At 29.6% G+C, this 21,375-nt stretch overlaps 1 protein-coding gene across 1 annotated transcript; it reads left to right on the top strand.

The window, feature by feature from the left end:
* Window positions 1–17,279: 17,279 nt before the first annotated feature.
* On the top strand, window positions 17,280–19,249 carry LOC114424542 (transcription factor MYB26-like). The gene is made up of 3 exons (XM_028391399.1): window positions 17,280–17,469; window positions 17,692–17,821; window positions 18,469–19,249. Exons 1-3 carry the CDS (start codon window positions 17,340–17,342, stop codon window positions 19,190–19,192), a joined length of 984 nt encoding a protein of 327 aa, XP_028247200.1. The 5' UTR covers window positions 17,280–17,339; the 3' UTR covers window positions 19,193–19,249.
* Window positions 19,250–21,375: the final 2,126 nt, after the last annotated feature.

The raw sequence follows: 21,375 nt of genomic DNA, 5'->3' as shown, positions 1-21,375 counted from the left end.
TCAAACATGGGTCACCTAACATCGAGATACTAATTAAGAATTGAACCACGGGAATAATTAAGGTTTCTTACAAATAATAACTAGAGACCCCACTATAGTTTCTTGTAAAATTGTGACCATAACAATAATATATCGATGACTTCGTCAAAGAATTAACGAAAACAATCAGAAAGGGATGGAGCTGAGTAGAAACAACATATTCCCTTTAATAATTTCTTACATGATTTAGCTTTCAACTTTATTGTTAGACTTAAAACTTTTATTAACTATTAGAACCCGTTTAGAGTGATTTTCTATTTTAGCTTTAAATTTTTTAAAAACCAAAACCAAAATCAATTTTAGTTGAGTTTTTTATTAGTTTTTAAAGAGATGGATAAAATTAGTCACTTGGTCTATTTTATCTCACTCCAATATAAAATAATGCAATAAAAATATTGACACAATATATATATATATATATATATATATATATATATATATATATATATATATATATATATATATATATATATATATATAAACTTGCTAAAAATAGTAAAAAGTTTGAAAGATATACTTTTTACAACAAAAAAATATTTAAAAAATATGCAAGCTTGATGACAACAATGATAATAAGATACATAATGCTAAGGGTGACGACGTGATGGATGATGGGATAATAGTGGCAGCAACGTCAATGATGATGATTTGGTGAAATAGTAGTAATGGTGACTGTGATAACAATAGTGGTGAATGATGCTGATGGTTGTTGTAACACTAATGGTAGTGATGGTGGTGGAAGAGTGGCGATGATGATGGCGGTGGTGGTTGGGACGATGGTGGTGATTATTGGTAATGATGATCGTAAGAGTGTGTTTTTTATAACTAAAAATCAATTTCATAAATATATTTTTCTTGTTTTTTTAAATGAATGAAAAAGTGTTTTAAAATTAAATTAAAAATCATTTCAGTTTTAATTTCATCAACACATTTCTTTTTAAATTTCAATGAAAAAAAAACTCCTAATCATCCCTATAGGACTCTAAATAAAGTTTCCATATGAAATTACGTACAAATAAAAAATTTGAAATTTTATTAATGTGCATATTATCTTCTTAGTCTTTAAACTTTTTTTTTTATTTCTATTCATTTATTTTTTTTGTCCAGACTATTGATCTCTTGATTTTTTTTCGTCCTTACTTTAAGTTCCTTAAAAGGATCAAAAGTAAGGAGAAAAAATTTATTAAAAGACAAAATAAAAATAAGGGACTAAAAGCATAATTAAAAAGTTCAAAAGACTAAAAATAAAAATTTTAAAAATTTAAGGACTAAAAAGATAATTTACCCTATATTAATTAATTTTATTTTATTGTGTAAAACATTTATTAAAATATAAGTAAATGTTGATAATAAAATCACATGCTTATAACTGCATGTATAATTAAATTTATTATTCATGATCATTAACATTAAAATAATATCACATTATTTAATATATATATATATATATATATATATATATATATATATATGTTAAATTAATTCATATATGATAATCTATAGAATTGGCATAATGGTATAAGATTTTTTTTGTATATATATGTAAGAGAATGATATATTTAGTCAAGAGAATATTGTGTTTGATTATAATCGTGTTTTAAATTTTCTTAAATTAGCCGTAGTTATATATTGTAAATGAAATTAATTTCTAATCCAATAAATATCAAGAAATCTGTGGTCTTTAACTCTGAAAAAAAAATCATATGATCAGGAATTGCTGGTATAGTGAGTGGGAGAGGTTCTGCACAATCAGAGGTTAGGGTTTATGATCTAATGTGGGTGATCAAATGTGGGATTGTAACAATGGATCACGACTTTGAGGAAGTGATTTTCCACTTCAATCTCGTCTGATATGTGTGGCTGATGTACTGAACATAAGGTACATTATTTTGCATTTATCTTTTTGTGCACAAGTATAGTTGATGGGATACAATTTTTCCTAGCATACAGGGTTAGGATACATTTCTCGAGGGGTAGAGGATTAAAAAAGAATATTAATTTTGGAGGGTATGCGTTTGTAGTTACCAGTAAAAATCTTGTACAATTTGATGGCAAACACACGTGAATCTGCCCCTCGTTTAAAACGAGCGAAACCAAACCTATGACTCGATCAGTTATTTAATTTTTATCTTAATACAATTTACAGTTTAGTGATTACATTTTTCTTATACTTGTATCTTTTCTTTTCTTTCATTTATTTTTCTCATACATTTTGATCCTCTTATGATCTTATCCAATGTTTCCAAGTATTTCATCTTTATGATGCAATTTTTTAATTATCATATTTGGGTAAAAAAGATTTAATGAGACCTATAGCTAGAGTGATAACTAATGAAAACAAAATATATAAAAAAAATTAGTTATTAAAGAACATGAAATGTTTTATCTTGTATTAATATAAAATTTAAAATTTATGTAAAATAGACAATAAATAGAGATAAAATCTTGAAAAATACAATGATTAATTTTTCTTATCATAATCTGATGATCGGAATCAAACGTACCAACCCAATCTCAATTGGATTTATTTTGTTCTAAATTGCCAAGAGAAAAAAAAATCAAACTCCAAACCAATTAAACCAACCCAATTAAATATAATCCATTTGAATTTGATTTTACCTTTAACCCCAACCAACCAACCTATGAACACACCTATATCTAAGATAGACCACCGGCTCAAAATTAAATTCTATTCGATGGGTTAGATGGGCTATTAAGTGAATTGAAGTTTGAGATTCTCTATTGACTATATAAGCTCTCTTTAGCAAAACCAAGAAATCTTAAAAAAATGAGTGAGTACCTTTCGATGCACAAATTAGTAAATATTTCTCTAGAGTAGCAATATATTTAATACTTAAGTGATGTAATGATGTTGATTGAATTTATAGGTTTGAAATACACACTTTTGGTGTGTCGGTCTCTAATAAAAATTAATTATTACTTTTGATATGAATTATTTTATATCAATACTATGATTAGGAAAAAAAATTAAAACACTAGCTATATCTTAATATCAAATACTTAAAGAGGTAGCGTTATTGATTACACAAACAAGTTGCAAGTGAGTCGAACTACAAAAATGGAAGGGTAGATTGACATTCAAGACTAACAATGATTGTTATACATATTTAAAATTAGTAGTAAATTGGTGATATGCTAATGAAAAGCTTTAGCTGTTGAATCAAGTGTTTTGTGGGTCACAACATCATCGAGAGAACCTATATACATACAATAAGTTTTTCACCATCATCAGGGTTTAAAGAAGCCCACATGGTTTAATAATTGTATTCGTGACGAATATGAATCTCATGATGTTTATAGGAAATTTAACCATACACCGACTTATTTATTTTTTTTCCCTTTTATATAATTAAGCTGTATTTTTTTAATTTGTTTCACCTATTCTTATTTAAAGATGGCTAAAATATCCTTAAAAAAAGCTTAAATATATTTGAATAATGTAGTATAGTGATGAAAACAACTGACACCGAATATTGAAAAATAAAATAAAAAACTAAAAATACAGAAGCTAAAAAAAACATAGCTATAGCAAGAACTTAAAATATATTTAAGTATTCAAATAGTAATTATCTTAAGCTAAAAGAATTATCATCAATTATATTGTTTTGACATTATATTAGTTTTTTTATAGTGTAGTTTTAATTTAACTAAAATTAAAATGTTAGTACCAACCATTGTAAGTTTATATTAATAATATGATATATTATAGTAACAAAAAGTTATATTGTATTATATACTCATTATACCGATAATATATTAGTGTAGATCATTATCTATACTAATAGTTTAATTTTTATTAGAAAATATTAAAAAGGTATCCGTATCTTTTGATAATTTATGTCAGCGAGTAAATGACATTTTTTTTATTGTGGTGTATATATTTTAATTTTTTCCATCAAAACCAGATAGATTTATCCTTCTTCTTCTTTTATATATATATATATATATATATATATATATATATATATATATATATATATATATAATTAAGTTAAATTTATTTTCCGAGTTTAAGGGGACTGCATGTAACATTCTTAATTTATGGACAGCAATAAAAGACGATAATGAGATCTCTTTTATGAAATAATTTTTATATATAATGGTAAAAAGATAGCCTTAGATATTATTAATAACAAATACATTTTATTAAGACTTGGCATGAATAGGATAATAGGACTCAAATGTGGAGTCAAGGCCTAAGATGGGTTTTGTAAGTTGGTTTTATGTTTTATGTACCTTGGTTATGTTTTGTAAGGCTAAGTTTCTAGATAGTTAACTCTAACGTTCTTATATTCTAAGTTTGAGTTTAATTAAGTTTTATATAGATCCAAATATGGTTCTTCAGCCGTGCCTAATTAAATAGTTTTAGTTACACGTTAAGGAATTAAGGATGAAGCATCTAACTATTTGCATATGCTTCCTTTAAACCTTCCCATGACTCTTGGCTTCCGAAATTCCTCTTCTTACAATTATTGTGAAATTCATCTAGCCATTAAATAATGTTTCTCAAGGGTTTTTGCACCTAACATACAAGTGTAAGCATTCAATGGTACAAAATAAAGTCTCTTTACAAGCTAGGGGGAGTATTGTTGCCCAACTCATGTTAATCATGCAAAAAATCATTAAAATTGTTAAGAAATAGAATTAGCTTAAAAAAGGGCTAAAATACACTTTTTGTTCTTTATGTTTCCAATTATATTGAATTTGGTTCTTTATCTTTTAAAAATATAAATTTAGTCACTTATATTTTTAAAGTGTGTCAAAATAATTCTTTTGATATGATGATTATTTTCGCTTGTGAGACAAAATTTTGAATTTTTTTAACTAATTCAATAAGTGAAACTTATTTCGTTAAATAACATTATTAAAACTATAAAACTCAATTGGTCCTAAACTAGAAAAAATAAAATAAAATCCCCCTTCTCATTTCTATACAGTATATCAAATGAAACGTGAAATTAATTTATACCATATATTTATCTCTTTTGTATTTATTTTAACACCATTTCTACCAAAATAAACATGCATGGCTAAGTAAAATTACACTTAAACTTCATTTTTTTTATTAGAAAAAACCCATATTATTAAGAAAGAGGAAGAAGGGTACAAGGGGTACCTACCATTACAAAACAATATAATGTGTAGTTGCGCCCCCTATATTGTTTAGTAGTGCCCCACAAAGAACCTGCATGCTACTTCACCAATCTGCACAAAATGTTTGATAACAATTTCAAATCACTATAGAGAAACAACATCAAATCATCCAAATTTACTTGGACAAACTTTGAGCATAGAATCTACATGGCGATACACCCCCCTTAACAAGATAACAACATCAAGTCACTATGGCGAGCATAATATTACACTGATTGCAAAACTTCTCATTAAGACAATACCTTAGGCAAGATGATCACTACACAAATGAATACTCAAACTTAGATCCCTTAGCTTTTAGCTAGGACCAAGAAAGAAACGTAATATTTTGCACAATCAAATCATAATCAAATGACTCTCCTCTGAAAATGTTGTCATTTATTTTTCTCCAATTACACCACACAATAGTGCAGCACACCACACACCATCTTTTTCGCGATTTTTTATTGTCCATGCAAAACATATGTTGGCCAAAAATATCCTGAATGTTGCCGGGAAACATTGTATTTATATTTAGCCACCCATAACACCTTTTTCCAAATCACCTCCACCCATGGAGTCTTTCTCTTTTCATTTTGACTTGCCCAAAGAAATTTCCTTTGTAAAGATACAATCCTCCTAGCCACCCTACACAGAATTTTGAAAAAGGTAGTGAAGAAAGAGACAAAGAAGAGGGAACTGAGTTAATAAGACATACCCTCCAAGCAAGTGATAGGTGTTATTGCTTCCAAGATGATAATTTATTCTCCATTTTTTCCACAATAGGTCTCCACATACTCTCTTTTCTCAGATTATTCCCAATTGGATCGCCAAAGTAAACAAACAGAATGGATAGCATCTTGCAATTAAATAAATCCACATATCTCTCCAACACCTTTTTTTTTTGCACTCAAACACCCCCAAAACTACTCTTAAAATTAAAATTCAGTTTAAGGTCAAATGTAACACCTCAAATTCTTTTTTTTTTTTGAAATATTGGTTTAAAATTGTTTAAATAATATATTTTGCGGAATACACATCATTAAATTTAGTTTCTATTTCTAAGTTGATAAAATATCTATATCTATCTATCTATCTATATATATATATATATATATATATATATATATATATATATATATATATATATATATATATATATTCTTTGGAAAAAAAAAAGAACACATATACATATATATATTGCGCTTGATTAAAGCATGTATATATAATTAAAGTGGTCATGAATAACAAGCATTTATCAAAAATATGTTCTCTATTTTAAAATCATTTTGAAAGTTGTTGTCATTTTTCTTCCACCCTTACACAATGCTAGAATAAAGTGTAACTTATAAAGAATTAACTAGCACCAAATTAAATGATAATAAACTGAAAGAAATATATAACCATACATATTGAGCCTTAACGACCCTTAAGATATAAACATAAATGTATTGAAATCATTACGATTGTTAGCAAGAAAGACAAAATATTCACCACCTCTCAAAATACATCAAAATATCAACAAGGATCAAGGATTAGAGCATATCACTACCCAACTAAAAGTACTGAATTATGTTAAGGTATAAACATAGGAAGGTAATCAATCCTCCTCTTCAGATGAAGACTCTACATCTCGTAGAAGCTCATGATACACTTCCTCTTCCTCGGGCATCATCTCAATGTGATCGATCTCTCCGATTCTTAGTAACCTGCACGAGACGTACTAACTTGAATCTCTAACTTAGGACATTACCTTTTGCATCAAACCTCACTGGGGTCAATTCTTGAGCATCATGAGGAACTTCCATACCTAGATACAAATTGATGTCTTCAAACTACTCTAATTGTCGGCAAGACATAAATCCCCAAGGAATGTAGTAGTACTTGATGGTGATGGGCATGACATCTAGTCTATCTACCAACACCATGTGCACTAGGTGTGACATGTGTACACTAACGTGCGTGTCTCTTTCCACAACCACACCTTTTCAATCTACCTACTATTCCAAGCTCGTAGAGGGCGCGACTCTCTTGACATCTCTTGACCATAAAAGTTGTTGATTGTAGGGGTGAGTCCTTCGATCCTCAAATGCCATAAACAACAAACCAACAACAAAAAAAATCATTATATACAGTCTACTTAACCACTATATGTGGTTGTCTAATCAAACAACACTTTCGCGTCCTAAGCGCATAACTATCCCACTTTACATAAACGACTATAGTACTTAACATCATTGATTATCACTCTTGACACAGTCAAATACTACATTGGACATCATTGACACTACTAGAAAATAGACTTTTTAACATCAGTTATTAACCGATGTTGAAACTATTGACGTTAATTTATCAACATTAACATCGGTTGTTTAAAAATCGATATTGTTGTAAAACAACACCGATTAGTAACAAACTAATGTTGTTTTTTGTTAAAACAACATCAGTTTTTCAGAAAACCGATGTTCATTGTTAATAATAACATCGATTTTTCGAAAAATCGATGTTGTTTTATGGTTTATTTTTAAATATTTTTTAAAATTATCAATCTATAATTAATTCAGATCACAACTTATCATTGAAAGTTGTAAAAAAAAAAACACATAAAATTAGTCATGCACCAAAAGTTATAAACAAAGTATATCAATATATATATCATGCGTCGAGAGTTATAAGCATTTCTAAACAAAATAACTTATAAACAAAAATTTACAAATTCATGATAACATATTAGAGTAGTAATGTACTTTAGTCACAAACAAAGCCAAAATAAAACAAAGTTTGAAGTTGGATCTGGGAACTCAAATATAATTGAATTCCAGGAAGCAAATTATGTGATTATGCAAAACTCCTCCATCTATTTCCAATTTTTGCAGTCTTCTTATGATGATTATAAACTATCCTACACTCTTCAGTCCCTTCCAAGTTTAAATGGGTGAATCTTGCAGCTTTCATAAATGAGTACATGGTACTCAGCAAATTCTAAAATTAACATGAAATTCATACTAGATAAGTAAATGATTTCAAAATTTAACATACAGAGGAGTGCTTAATTACTCACCAAACTGCTGCAAGTCACTTTGTACTCAATCAAGAGGACTTTGAAAGTAATTGTGTTAGGAACTTTGTGGTACAAAGAGTGTCATTTAGGGTAAGCTTTTGGTTTCGAACTATTTTTGAAGATGGTGAGGAGGAAAACACTCTGTTCATAGTGGGTTAAGGTGACTTGATGATTTCCAATGAGCTCATAAAACTCTCTAAGTTCTGTCCATTTAACAAGTAGAGTTGGGTTCACCAGATCTTGATTATATGTGACAGAGTGCATGTTGCCACTAGAGTGTAGCAAATGTCAAGTAGGCTCTAGTTCATCCTTCCACTTTACAACAAATGACCTACTGACTTCACCGTAAAGCTACATTTAACAAACAAAGTAATATAAGTAAAAGTGTTATATCAAGTCATGTTTATTTTAGAATAGTTTTGAAATAATTTCTAACCTGATCAATAACATGAACAATGTTAAATATTTCCTCTGATTCTTTTTCAATCTTCATCATTGTGAGAGCCATTTTCTTCCAGTTCAATTGATTTTCATCCATTATTTCTAAACTTCATTTACAATATAAACATGACATTAGTATGCATGATATGTTTCACATAACTATATGATACCAATGATATTCCTATTTTGAAAACCAACAATGATATTCCTATTTTGGGGGCCTAAGGTTGTGGCAAAATTCTCACACCAGCACAAAGTCCCATTAACAAGCACATACAAACAAAAATAAATATCATCAAGCATTACCAAGAAAAACCAAGAACAAGCATGACAATAAACAAGCATTACCAAGCAAAACCAAGAACGTCCATTTAAATTATAAACAAGCATTACCAAAAACAAGCATGAGCATTACCAAGCATTACCAACCAAAACCAAGAACGTCCATTTAAATTATGAGCATGAGCATTACCAAGCAATAACATCCATTTACAATATCAACGAGCATTACCAAGCAAAACCAAGAATGAGAATGACAATAAACAAGCATTACCAACCAAAATCAAATAAGCATTACCAACTGCCATACCATAGAGCCTAGCCTCTTGTGAGTGAGTGAGTGACTAACTAACTAACCTTTGGTAAGAGTGAGAAAGTGACCACGGCGGCACAAGAATGGAAATGGAGCATGACAACACGAGAGATGTGACAACGGTAGCACGACAAACGCGAGAATGACATTAAGAGTGTGAGAAGGAGAGAAGGCAAGAATGAGAGTGATAGCATCAGAGTGCGAAGGAGAGTGACAGCGCGAGAGTCAGAAGGAGAGAAAGCGAGAAAGAGAGGAAGAGAGATCATAATGAGCACAAGAAGAGGAAGAGACTAAAGATTTAATTTAACTAACACAACATCGATTTTTTTTCGAAAAATCGATGTTAACATGAGTTCGTTAACATCGATTTTGGGAAAACCAACATTAACGCAAGTTGGTTAACATCAATTTTTGAAGAAATCGATGTTAACATGAATTAATTAACATCAGTTTTTGTAAAATCGATATTAACTAACTCGCATTAAAGTCGATTTTTCTAAAATCAATATTAACGAATTCATGTTAACATCGATTTATTTACGGATATGCTACCACACTTTTGTTAACATCGATTCTCAAAAAAACTTATGTTAACGTAACAATATTATATCTATTCTTTCTACTAGTGTGATAATCACACTAGACACAACTGGTTGTCACACTCGACACATAACAGGGCCCAACAATGCTACCAAGCCTCCTAAGTATTGGTGGTCTTACACAACCACATGAATGACAGTTAGGAGTGATCGCCATGTATGGGTATAATGTATACCGATCCTTAAGCTCCCAACTTTACAAAGTATAGTCTTAGATCCCATCTGGAGTAGCAAAGTGAGGCATGTGAATTCTTCGCGTCAAATGAGTTCACTAAATGTCGGGTAGTCATCACTCGCTAATTTCTTTATGTTCTTCAAACCTCTATGCATACTATACCCTAGTTTACCCTGTAAATCATCAATTTTTCAACATAAACCTCATCATCACATAGATGGAACATAACCACATACCTCGCCTTCTCACAAATGGACCATAATCACATACCTCAACATCTCATAGATGAAATCAAACCATAAACACACCATCTCATAGATGGGACAAAGCTAATTATTCCTTACCCTTCCTTCAATCTCCTTGCATCTTTCTACCACAATGGGTGTGTAGCCTCATGCCGCATACAACAAACATAATCAAACATTCACACAACAAGAATTCGAGGCGAGGATCAAATAAACGTACTACCATCATAAAATCATCCTAAATCTCTCAAGTAATAAAAAGAACATGTTTATTTGCAGACAACATAATGATTGAAATACAACCATCCAAAAATTATGGCAAACAATTTGTTGAGGGTCAGACATCCTCGGACCTAAACCACAACACGTAAAGTTAAAATGACAATATATATATATATATATATATATATATATATATATATATATATATATATATATATAAATTTGCATGCCATAGATATAATTGTCGATGTTCATATTTTTCTGGTCTTATCATTCAACAACAACAACAATAATTATAATATACAGGCCTTTTAGAAAATGTATCAGCAGAAAAATCATCAGAATTTCAGAGCATGCATTAGTCATTAGAGTTTGTAGTTTATCTCAATAATCATATAAAAATTAAATCAACAATTCCAAAAATAAATAATTCTAAGGTAAATTTATCCAGATGCATGGTTTTCAATGTTAATATGTCTATTATATATCTAAAATCACTTTGCACTCAGTTTTTTAAAGTTTCGCTTCTAACTTACTCTTAGTGCTCTCAGTGCTTCGGGAATTGATTTTTCCCAAATCTTATATGCTACCTTACATTTTAACACCTAATAAACTCATTTTTAAGGTCAAAACTTTAATAAAACCAGTCCATACAACTCTCATTGTTAGATTATTTTTTTGACAAATTTTATACGGTAAGATGTTCTAAAACTAGTTTTATTCATAATATTTGCTAGAAAAATTTGATTTTAGAAAAAATTAAGGCTAATCCTATATTTTAACACTCAAAGAACTCATTTTTTGGCATAAAAAAACTCAAGGAAAATAGTTCAGCACACAGATTCAAAACAAGGAAACAAACACAAATTTCAAAATAACATGTTCAAGGAAGTTTAACAACAAGCTTAGGGTTCAAGAGTTGGAGAGACCCCCCTTACCTCTTGTAGTATCCACTAAATTTAGAAGGAAGAATGAGGGAGTTTAGATTTTAGTTTCCAACCTTCAAGAGTACAAAAATAATATTTGAAACTACAAGTAAGGATAGAACAAAAAAAATAAAGTGAAAATCAAGCTTAGAGTTGAAAATGGAGGTCATTTATCTAAGCTTGATGAAAGAAGGGCTAAAGAACACTTGGAAAATCTTAGAAGAAGAGTGAAAATGATGTCTCCTTCCCTCTTGACCAACTTGTGAAAAAGAGGAAGAATGAGCAACTTTGGTGAGTTTTGGAGTCTAAATGAACTTATAGAAGAATCTTAGAGCATGGTCCATTGGATTAATTACTAACCTTACTTATATTAATTACTAATTTTCTTTTTTCATGCTTCTAATTTCTATTTCTAGACCAAGATCCAATTATTAACATTCAGGTCATTAATGAGTTGACCACTATTTGACTAGCGAATTTTCTCTAAATTATCCTTATTCTTTCTAGACTTTAGCTTAAAAACTTAAGAGCTTAACCATGCTATGATATCCTATGATAATATCTCATTTTCTATCATTTTAATAGTAAAAAAACACTATTCAATCACACAACAAAGCAATAACTTTGTTTATCATACACATGAAAAATTGGGATGTTACACCAAATACCCTTAATTACCAAAACATTTGTTATAGATACTTCCCCCAAAAGGATAGTTTCATCGACATATTGTAGTAGATTCACGTCTACTTTGGTTTTGCCCACAATAAAACCTTCAACATCATTTTAGCCACAACTTCCCTAAAAGGCCCTTTGCCACAATAGCAAAAAGAAAGCAAACAAGTGGATCTCCCTGTTTAAGTCCTTCTTGTAAACTAAATTCTTTTGTAGGGCTCCAATTGACCAAAACTAATTAACACAAAACCGAGCTCAACCCCTCCCCCCCCCCCCCCCCCCCCAACTTTGAAAATTAGACACTTCTTTCTTCTTTTTTTTTTTTCATCCACCATCTCATTTGCTACCAACATACTTTGAAGAAGATTCCTCCCACTCAAGATAAGGCACTTTGCCTACTATGAATGACCTCCCCGAGAACTTTTTTCAATATATTTGCCAAGACTTTAGCAACAATCTTATTCATACACTTATCTAGAGAAATAGGCTTGACTTCTCCAAGTGATTGAGGATCCTCCACCTTAATTAAGAGTTTGTTACAATAGCATGAGCAATGATTAGTTTCACACTTAAAAGATGTAAAAAAAGTACGTGTCTCCAATTTAAATATCTATATATTCACATGTAATAATTGGTATGTACATAATAAAATTATTATTATCTTAAATATTTGTAACACTATTTTGATAGTTTTTTTTTCTCTCATTTTCATTTCTTTCTTTTAGCTTTCCAGGATATATATTTTTATAAATAATATTTAATTAGATGCGAGAAAGTTTTTGGGATACAACTTAATTTTATAGGTGTTATAATTTCTCAGAGTCGTACAACCATAGATCCGTTAACAATTTATTATCATTTTTATTCTTTGAACACACACATATATAATTCTTGAGACTTATTTTAATATACTTCCTTCATCTTTATTTATAAGACATGGTCAATAATTATTTTATCCTTTATTATAAGAATTCATTTCATCTCTCTTAGACATTAATTATTTTTTGATTAAAATATTTTTATTTATTTTAATCTATAATTAAATGCTACTTTGAATTTTCACTTTCTCTCTCCTATGAAGATTAGAGAAGATAATAGGCTCCCATTAATGTTAAGGGCAAATTTGGAAAAATATTACAGTTAAAGATAAATTTATTACTAATAATATCTAAATTAACTAATTTTCTTAATAAATATAATTTAGTGAATTATATCTCATAAATAGAAATGAAAGGAGTATATAGTTTCAAGGGAATAAGGTAATAACACCCAACACTTCATAAAGAAAATAGATTATTTACTCTATTTTTTTTCTAATATATAATAAACAAAGAACTCTCATAGGCAATTGAATTAATGGGTTGGGAAGAAAGTTTCAGGGTAACTCAATTTTTTTTTTTGTATCTATTGTAATTAGAGCCTTTGGCTTCTCGGTGAGATTCCAAAGTATTTCCACAAACTTCAATGCTTTGAACTGATTATGAAAATAATCTTTGATTCATTGAATTATATTTAAAATTCTTTATCCATTCTAAAGTATATTTTGTAGAGATTGAACTTAAATCTTTCTCACAAACTTAATGTGTGTTGTAAACATGTCATCATTGGATAAAAAAGTATATGATCATAACGATTATAGAAGACAAGAAATATACTTTAAAAAGTACGAATGTTTCTTTCTTTTGGATTCACAGTGTCTTAAATATGGCAATGATGATGTGGAGAAAGTTATGAGGACCATATATATGCGGACAATTTCAACCGTGAGATCCATTTCTCAAAACTATCATTAGAATTCCTCTTGTCCACCCCCATGATGGCACGGGAATAATTTGATCCCTAACACTGATAACGGCACATTTTTCTCATGTCAAACTTTATGTTGTTTAAGTAAAAACTCTATACTTCTGCTCTCTTTGAAATTATTTCACTCACAAACTCTTCTTCTCGTCCATCTGATTCCACTGGCCATTGATATTAATTTGTAATTCTAACGGAGATTAAGGAAACTGGCTTTGCTTAATGCATTAAACAAAGGGATTGTAATGAAGCAGGTTTAGATAGGGGACCTCAACCTCGATCCCTCACTACCGTATCTTTTTTCTCATTTTGATATCTTGATCTCCTGGCCTCCTTCTATTTGTAGAATCATTATATTAATTGGAAGCTGAATACATATTACATGTATTTAAATTTCAATCCAACTAATCACTTGAGTTATGCCTATGTGACATGTTGATTTTCTTCTAAATATGATCAAATGCTTCGTTTTATAATGAGTTTTTTTTTATCAAATTATCTTATAAAGTGCCTATGAAAAACACAACTATTATCTTATAAGCTCACGAGTTATTCTTATTTCATAGCATAGTTACATTATGTGATCAGGTTAACAACATGTCAATGCTAATGATGAGGAATATATATGTATAATTGAAAAGTGTCACAAAAATAATCCCACCATCATTCGGACTTGAATCCTTACCTATGAGTTTCACTCTTTAAGAAAAAAGAGACATGAAATATGTATATAGTCTATTTAATTACCTCTCCTTTTCTCACTCTTACTAAACAGTGTAACTTTAACAAAGACACTTGTCTTAAAGGCATTCGACTAGGACTTTTGAAGTAAGCTATGAAATGTTTGCTCATGAATGGATAATTCTAGTGAGTGTGAATGAGTAGAGTAGCATTTGAAGTTTAAGCTTAATTTGTGATAAAAGAATTTACTTAAATCTAAGTTATTTATTTAAATAAATTAAATTTAAAGCTTAAATTTGGCTTATTTTAAAATTAGTAGAAAAATTGAACTTAACGTTTTTAACCCATTAATTATAGCTTGATTAGTGTCTTTTTTAATAGGTCACAAGAAAATTATATAAATAATTTTGACACCTCATCTAAGTTTTTGGGTAATGTTTAATTTATTTCTTCACCCAATGTATAATTTCATTTTTATACTAAAACCCCAGTATATAAGTCTCTTCCATGTGAGAGATATGAATTAATGAATCATAAATAAATCATACAAGTGAACTTATATTACATTTAACTCAAAACCTTAAGACATTAAATTTGTGAATTCTTCTCATTTACATATTGTTTAACATGTTCATTTTTATCCAATGTAAGATTTTATTTTCATATTTGAACTCCAGTAGATTTTATGTTAAAATATATAAGATAAAAGTAAGAACAATTAAAAAATTAAAAATATTTCAAAACATACAATATGTACAGATATTTTTAAAAAATACTATTCATCAAGTATACATTTTTTCTCACATAAAATTACCAGCTTTTTTTTTATCATTAAGCATATGTATGTGTGTTTTATCATTAACCCTAAAATTAAGTTTTAACTTGTTTTGTTCGTTAAAACAAATGAACTTAATCAAGTATTTGACTACTCATTTAGGTCTGAATAGTTTATGAATTACCAAATTTATTTATTCCCTTAGATTCCAACACGGATAACTATCCCTCAATCAGTCAATTCTGACAAAAACAAAAAAACAAAATGGCATAAAATTATTTTCAAAGATCATACTAACTTTGTTGAAGATTTGAAAGACCCACCGAAATGGATTTACCATGACACCATAATTTTCCCAAAGCCTAACGTGCAATTCAGAGTATACATAAATTAGATTACTTATTATCATGTGTTTCCCTGTTGTTCAAGTACACTTGTTTCCGTATTTGTGACTCAACATTTCTGTTTGCAAATTCATTTTATGTTAATTGTCGGGGTGCAATCAATGGTAATGGGCCTCAGCCTACGAAAGTCGAGAGAGAATTTCAATCAGCACTCGTCAGTGTCATGGCTACAAAGACACTCAATTTGACCTTAGAGAGGGACAACATTAATTCATGAGTGAACCTGAAGATTCAAGTCCAGCTCATTTCTCTAAACGTGATTTGCTTCTCTAAACCAATGGGGTCGTTTCTTTTTCCTTTATTTTAATTTATTCATTGTCGGTTTCTTAAATAAGCATGTCACGTTTGACTATTTATGGGATAAACAAAAGTTAAGTAGCTGGCAAAGGAATGACATGTACGTAGACAAAAAGGCAAAAATCTTGTTAGGAATAAGCTACTTTATAACATATATACGTATACAACCTTGTGTTAAAAGAGAAAATAAGTTATGTAATGAGAATATAAATATATTTATATCATTATTTAATTATAATTTTTTATATAATAAATTTATTAATTTTAATAATAATTATTATCTTAAAAATTATACTTTGATTTTTTATTGTTTGAAAATGTATAATTATTTTATATTGTTAAATATATGATCGATAAATTTTTTATCTATTAATTAAAAGTATATTATAAATAATATATTTTATCCCATTTTCGCTTGAGGTATAAGTTAGACAAACTCAAAAAGTAAAATATTAGTACTATTCAAATTAAAATGGAAATTTTCTGTAAAAATTTGTATGAATCCTGCTTATTTACTTTTTCATTTTTTGCAAATAATCATATAAATAAGTGTATATTTACTTTATTTTGCATCTTATTTTCATCTCATTATTTATCACATCAAATTATTTATTATCATATCCATTATTTTTTTTTTATCTTTGTCCATTATTTTTCACCTTTCTTCTTTTTTTAAAAACACAGATTTTAATTGGGTGCGGGTCTCACAATTTTTTTTTACTATTCTTTCACTTTTTAAGATTTTTCAAACAATCAAAAGAGAAAATAAAAAAAAAGAAAAAGAAAAAGTGATGTTTCCCTCAATCTACCCTTGTTCATGTATACCATACAAGAGTTTCCAATACGAGTGAGACAAGCCCTTTTTCTCCTATTGTAATTTTATGGGATCCCATATGTTTGATTAAACGCCTAAACAAAATTATGAAAATGGGTAAAGTACGCTCATTACCTCATCACAGTTTTACCAAAAGTCTTAGTGCACATTTGTTGCCGTTTGGATAAAATGATAGAAAGGATCCATCGATCCTTGCACTTGTCTGACACTCTAGCAATTAACCTTCCCTCTCACTCCTTGACCCCACCAATACATTTCTATAATGAGTCACAATTTTGATTCCATAGGGGTATAGGGACCCACATGAATTATATCACCACCACCATGGTCTTCATTTATAAATGAAGTGTTGCAAAAAAAACCTCAATTGCTAGCTCAATATTCTCTCAAGAGAGGAGTGTTTGCACATAACTTAGAGATGGGCCACCGTTGCTGCAGCAAGCAGAAGATCAAAAGAGGGTTATGGTCTCCTGAAGAAGATGAGAAACTTCTTAGATATATCAACACACATGGACATAAAAGTTGGAGTTCAGTGCCAAAATTTGCAGGCATACATTTGTCTCGTATTACTACATATTATTTCAATCAATGTTCACATGACACATATTAAAGTCTTATTAGTTCCTTTCTTATTAGCTGAGAGACACACACATATGCGTGATGTAAAAAGATTGATTGAAATCATGATTATATAATAGTTCCTGATCATATATTAATAATTTCTTGTGTGATAGAACAAATAAAAGATGATGTGGTTTTTTAATGTGCAGGCTTGCAAAGATGTGGGAAGAGTTGCAGGTTGAGATGGATTAATTATCTGCGGCCAGATCTGAAGAGGGGTTCCTTCACTGCTGAAGAAGAGCAGATCATAATTGACATCCATAGAATTCTTGGAAACAGGTAAAGAATATATATTACTAGCACAGAAAATGAGACAGAAAGAGTAGTAAAAGAAGAATAGGATCCTTCAATAATTTTACTAAGATAAATGTTAACTAATGTTCATGTTATTTATTAAAATAATTTTTTTTATTGAGATACATAAAATTATGTTACTCACAATAATGTTTATGTTTTCTTATTATTTGTACAGTAAATATTTTTTTTAATTTTTTAATTAATGTCCTAAAAATACTAGTTAATAAAATCTTTTTACTAAAAGTAATAAAAAAAGTATTATTTGTCCTTACAAGATTTGCCAGACAACCAAGAAACCACTGATAAAGATGAATATACCCCTTTTGATATCCATATAATACATAACCATGACCTTAATATAATCAACTCTCAAGAAGATCTTCGACCATCTAATTTTCCTTCATCCTCTCATATTCAGTTTTAACACAAGAATTCAAATTTTGTGTCCATCTCTCTCTTGATAGACATTAAAAAACTTTTATATATGACATGATTAATGTTTATGAGAAAAGAGATAATACACGTGCTGGACATGATTTAATTATCATATACATGAGAGGATGTGTATATAATTCAGTGCAAGGACATGCATATATTCATCAATGCCATGTGTTATTGGTCTACTGCAGATGGGCACAAATAGCCAAGCACCTACCAGGAAGAACAGACAATGAGGTCAAGAATTTCTGGAACTCATGCATAAAAAAGAAGCTCATTTCACAAGGCTTAGATCCACAAACCCACACTCTCCTGTCTTCTCATAGGAGAAGCTCAGCATGTACCATCTCCAATAATATCCATCAAAATTCCAATTCCATTTTCATTATGAGTTCACACATACCAAATGCACCCTTTGAAACTACTTGTCAAACCTTTTCTACATTACCTAAACCTCCACCAAACATTGTTCAAACCCCCTCTAGCATTGTTTCCTCAGAATTTCAAACATTATCAACTATTCTTTCAGATGATGGAGAACCCCTCCAACATTTGCCTTATGAACTATTAATGGAAAACGCCACCAACATTTGTTCACCTACATACATGAACCCCTCAGCAGTTGAATTGTGTAACGATGACAACAATGTGAATTGGGTTTCAAGACTTAATGTTCATGATTTCAGTGCTCAAACACTGGAAGAAGGAGCACAAGTACTGCAGGTGCAGCAAGAGAAGGGCAAAACTTTTGATGATAAGGGAAGTGATGTGAGAGAAGCTAACAAGGGAAATCTTGAAACCAGTGTTTCTTTTGAGAGTTCTAACTTTGATCTTGGGTTTTTGGAGAGTGTACTTACCTCTGAATTCATCTCTCATGATCTCAATTGTATGGATGAACTTGCATGGAACTTTTAGACCATACTTCAAATATATTCGTTGTTTGTGTATATTAGAAAGCAAGTTTCGTTCCAAGTATATGAGTATGATGTGCATGTAATTAATGATCTATATATTTGTAGCCATAAAATATGGTAATTTTGCTAACACTAAGACTAGTTGGAATGAAGAAGAGAAATGAAAATTGCATGTCATGAAATTTGAAAATGGTTTGGAGCTGTTAGAAAATGGGATTTTGAGTCTTGGTTTTTCTGGTGGTTTCTTGTTAAGAAAATAAACATAGACAAAAGAAACTGCGGGAATTCTTAATGCAAATCTTGCTTCTTACGTCCCTTATTTACTTATCTGTTTAATCATAGTTACGATCAGGTGAACTTTGAGGAAAATAATGGATATCACAGAATTTAAACATCATAGTCCATTTTTTTTTTTTGAAAGACATCATAGTCCATTTATAACTTACTCTAAATTACTATTGACAATTCACTTTGAAAGATCTTTAAATGCAGTACTTTAATAATGGGATAGTACTTTTAAAATGAAAATATTACTAAAAAGTAGTATTAATATTTCACTACTATAAATATCTTGTGAACATCAAAATTATTAATTTTTCTTTTTCATTACTATATTAACAAAATGACACATAAAATAGTTGTAATTTTTTTATTTAAAATAAGTTTGGAATTATTAAATGTCATATGCATATTAATCATATATGGTAAAATAAATCAACGAGAATAATAAAAAAAGTAAATGAATAAAATAAATAGAATATGATAAAGCTCGAAATTTTTGTTGTGAAATTAATAAATAAAATAAAATAATTGTTAGAATATACTATTATTTAAAACACCTTAAGGACCATCAAATTGTCACAATTTAGATATTCCAAATTAAATTAAAATATTACCATGGTAACTAATGAGATCATGATGAGATAACATAATATGTGTGTAATTATGTACAATTATTATCTCGTACTCAATTTCTTTAGTCTAGACGTAATCTTAGGAGTTTTATTTGGAGAATCAATCGTTATAGCTCAATCTTAAGAGATTTTGTTGTAACTCTCTCGTATATATTTATGACTTAGCAAAACATGAAATACAGAACATAATTATTCTGTTATAGAATCCTTTATGGAATTATGGTATAAGACCAACGACAACTTGAGAACTGGACGAGAAAAAAGGATAACAGTGCGTGAAAATGTTGTGTACAGTGGTGGTACAAGTGCAAACACCAGGATCTCAGAAGGAGACAGTTCAAGTTTCATTAGGCTTACTACAGAGCAGTGACAGATGCTGATAGAATTACAAAATGCTCAGAAAACAAATTCTAATGACAAGATGACAGGTGAGCGTGATACCAATACATGGATAATTGGCACAGGGGCTTCCAACCACATGACTGGAAACCTGAATCATATGCATGAAATACGAGATATTCAAAGTTGTCCAGTTGAACTTCCTAATGGACAACATATGACAGCGATTAAAGAAGGAAGTGTGATGCTAGATGGAGTCTTAAAACTTACTAATGTTCTCTATGTGCCTAAATTGAATTGTAATTTGATATTTGTTTCACAGATGATGGATGAATTGAAATGTGTTGTTCAATTCACTAATAAGTTATGTGTTGTGCATGATCGTGTTTTGAGAACGCTAATTGGAGCAGGTGAACGGAGGGATGGGCTCTATTTCTTCAGAGGAGTTTGAAATGTGAGAACTTACAAAACTGATGGTTTGCATTTCATGAACTTGTGACATTAACGATTGGGATATCCTTCCTTGAAGATCACCCAATTGATTCCTGAGGTTAGAAAACACAAACATAGCAATGTAGTGAATAAAACATGTGAAGTCTATTTTAGAGCCAAACAAACTACAGAAAATTTTTCTTTGAGTGAACATAAAGCCAATAGTGCAATTGAATTAGTTCATTGTGATTTATGGGGATCATATAGAACTCTTTCTACTTGTGGTGCTTTTTATTTTCAGACAATAGTTGATGATTATTCACGTGATGTATGAGTATATCTATTAGCTGATAAATGAGAAGTATCGACAATGCTTCACAATTTTTTGCTTCAAAATATTTAGAAATGATAATGGGACAAAATTCACATGCACGAAATGATATTTTCTTGATCGTGGAATAATTTTTCAAACATCTTGCATTGGAGCACCCCAACAAAA

Source organism: Glycine soja, chromosome 8 (genome assembly GCF_004193775.1).
Source record: "Glycine soja cultivar W05 chromosome 8, ASM419377v2, whole genome shotgun sequence".
NCBI classification, from domain to species: domain Eukaryota; kingdom Viridiplantae; phylum Streptophyta; class Magnoliopsida; order Fabales; family Fabaceae; genus Glycine; species Glycine soja.
The sequence above is the reverse complement of the archived record's forward strand: the minus strand, read 5'-3'. Positions and strand labels throughout refer to the sequence as shown.

Coding starts and splice junctions, on each gene's coding strand:
- LOC114424542 (XM_028391399.1), top strand. CDS start 17,340: ATGGGCCACCGTTGCTGCAGCAAGCAGAAGATCAAAAGAGGGTTATGG. Junction 17,470..17,691: donor TTCAGTGCCAAAATTTGCAG/GCATACATTTGT, acceptor TTTAATGTGCAG/GCTTGCAAAGATGTGGGAAG. Junction 17,822..18,468: donor CATAGAATTCTTGGAAACAG/GTAAAGAATATA, acceptor GGTCTACTGCAG/ATGGGCACAAATAGCCAAGC.